The sequence below is a fragment of the Xenia sp. Carnegie-2017 genome, unplaced genomic scaffold (assembly GCF_021976095.1).
Source record: "Xenia sp. Carnegie-2017 unplaced genomic scaffold, XeniaSp_v1 HiC_scaffold_6, whole genome shotgun sequence".
Taxonomy (NCBI): Eukaryota; Metazoa; Cnidaria; class Anthozoa; order Malacalcyonacea; family Xeniidae; genus Xenia; species Xenia sp. Carnegie-2017.
The window spans coordinates 14,822,810-14,824,689 of NW_025813526.1; the positions used below are offsets into that span (position 1 = coordinate 14,822,810).

A 1,880-nucleotide genomic window follows, 5' to 3' on the forward strand; every position below is an offset into this window, starting at 1 on the left:
GCTCATACAATGACATTGGTTATTCAAGCTTAGTTTCTAATACTGACCTAATAAAGTTATGTAAGCATAGAATAATTATTTTACAGAATGCTCTTTCAAAATTACGTAGGCAATTATTCCAGCCGTTTAATTAGGATTTGTCACTTGTTTCGAACATTTAAATTTACATGACGTCATTATTGAACAGCGAATTCTAGAACATTTTGGCTTAAGAATCTGTTTGTGTTATCTAAAGGTTCGGAAGTAAAAACGACTCTAACGACATGCTCCACCAATATTGTCAACCTTTGTGTGCAGCACAACCTGTGGAGGGCAAAAACATCTAATTTTTCGCACAAGAGACCCTTCTGTATAATCGTTTTCTATGCGATTCTATGCGTGCAAGTATAAAGATCTATTGTTATTTTCCTCTGTGAAAACGTCCAACTGATGATGTCAAAGATTTTTTGAAACTATTATTACATGATTTTTGACAGGTACAATTCGCTAAAGAAAAAAAAACCAAAAAACAAAAAGCTAATTAATCAATTTATCAGAAGAAACTTATTGGTCAGACAAAAATTTTGTGTTTGACTTGAAAAGCTAAGTAGCTGTAGTTACTTGAAATTTTTATGTCAACAACGTCCAATTTAACTTTTTTTTACAATTTGCTTAACTTAAAAGTCGTACATTGTACTTATCAGTTCGAATTTAAGTGTTCACCAAACCATAATTGTGTTGTGGCATTTTCTGATGATGCACAACGATGTGTAGTGTCATAGCAAACATAATATCCAAAATTATCTTCTCCTCCATAACCATCACTATTGCCACATCCTGATGATTGGAAATTCTTCAGATTGCATATATATTTAACATGGGTATTGTCTGTATGAAAAATATGTTCGTCATCTTGCCAGAAAGGAATGCTGCAATTTGTACAGTTGTAGCCTTTGATATCGATAAAACTGACATTTAGGCAAACGGCAGCGTTATTTTTCTGTTCCAAAATTGGTACTTTTTCATGGGTTGCAACAACCAAATCTGTTTTATTCCAGTCTTTGTCACCGTATGAGCACGTGATACGCCATAACGTGTTTCCGCCTTCTTTTATACTCATCATTGCATCAAATGAAAGTCTGTGATCTTCCCATGTTTCATTTGTTTCATTTCGAGGAAAGTTTTTGTAAAATGGTTCATATTCATATCGAGCACGTAATTTAAAGCTGTATAACATAACCAATGTCCAAACATGCGCAGAATCAAACTGACAGCAAACTTTAACCATTTTACTTTCATTTGCAAAAATTTGATACCAACCATTTGAACGACCAAGAAAATTTTGACAAGACTTTGCTTTCTTTTCACAACGTTTACCTACAAATCCTTCTTCACATTCGCAAAAGGCGCGGACTTCACTCGAACTTGAGGTTGATAGTTGACATTTTCCGTTGCTATTTCAGTAATTTGATGGAAAACAGCAATCTATTTTCACATGACATGTGCCGTGAGGGTAGCTTAAATTATCCTAAAAAGACAGAAAACGTATACATGTTATGATTTTGCAGATATAGGTTACCATTTTTAGTATTTATGTACCTTAACGGGACAATGAGATGCAAACAACTGTATTTACAATTTGTACGTGTATACTTAAATGCATAAAGAAAAAAATATAATTTTAACGACGTTCACGACTTATTTATATAATCACTTTGAGAGGCGGATATATTGGGCACTAAAAAAAAATTATTGCAGCGCAATTTAGACTCTATTTACATTCCTACGCACGTAATAAACAAGTTCATTGGTTAATGAATCACTTTGCTTTTGCTAATGATGAATGGAAAGAAGCAGCAATTTCTCCACCTTAATACTATATTGTCTACAATTGTTGATGT

General features: G+C 33.2%; 1 protein-coding gene across 1 annotated transcript; it reads right to left on the minus strand.

Annotated features, from left to right (window-relative positions):
• Nucleotides 1-679: 679 nt before the first annotated feature.
• Nucleotides 680-1,267, minus strand: LOC124457154. Its single transcript, XM_047007439.1, has one exon. The coding sequence runs from the start codon at nt 1,265-1,267 to the stop codon at nt 680-682; it is 588 nt and encodes a 195-aa protein (XP_046863395.1).
• Nucleotides 1,268-1,880: the final 613 nt, after the last annotated feature.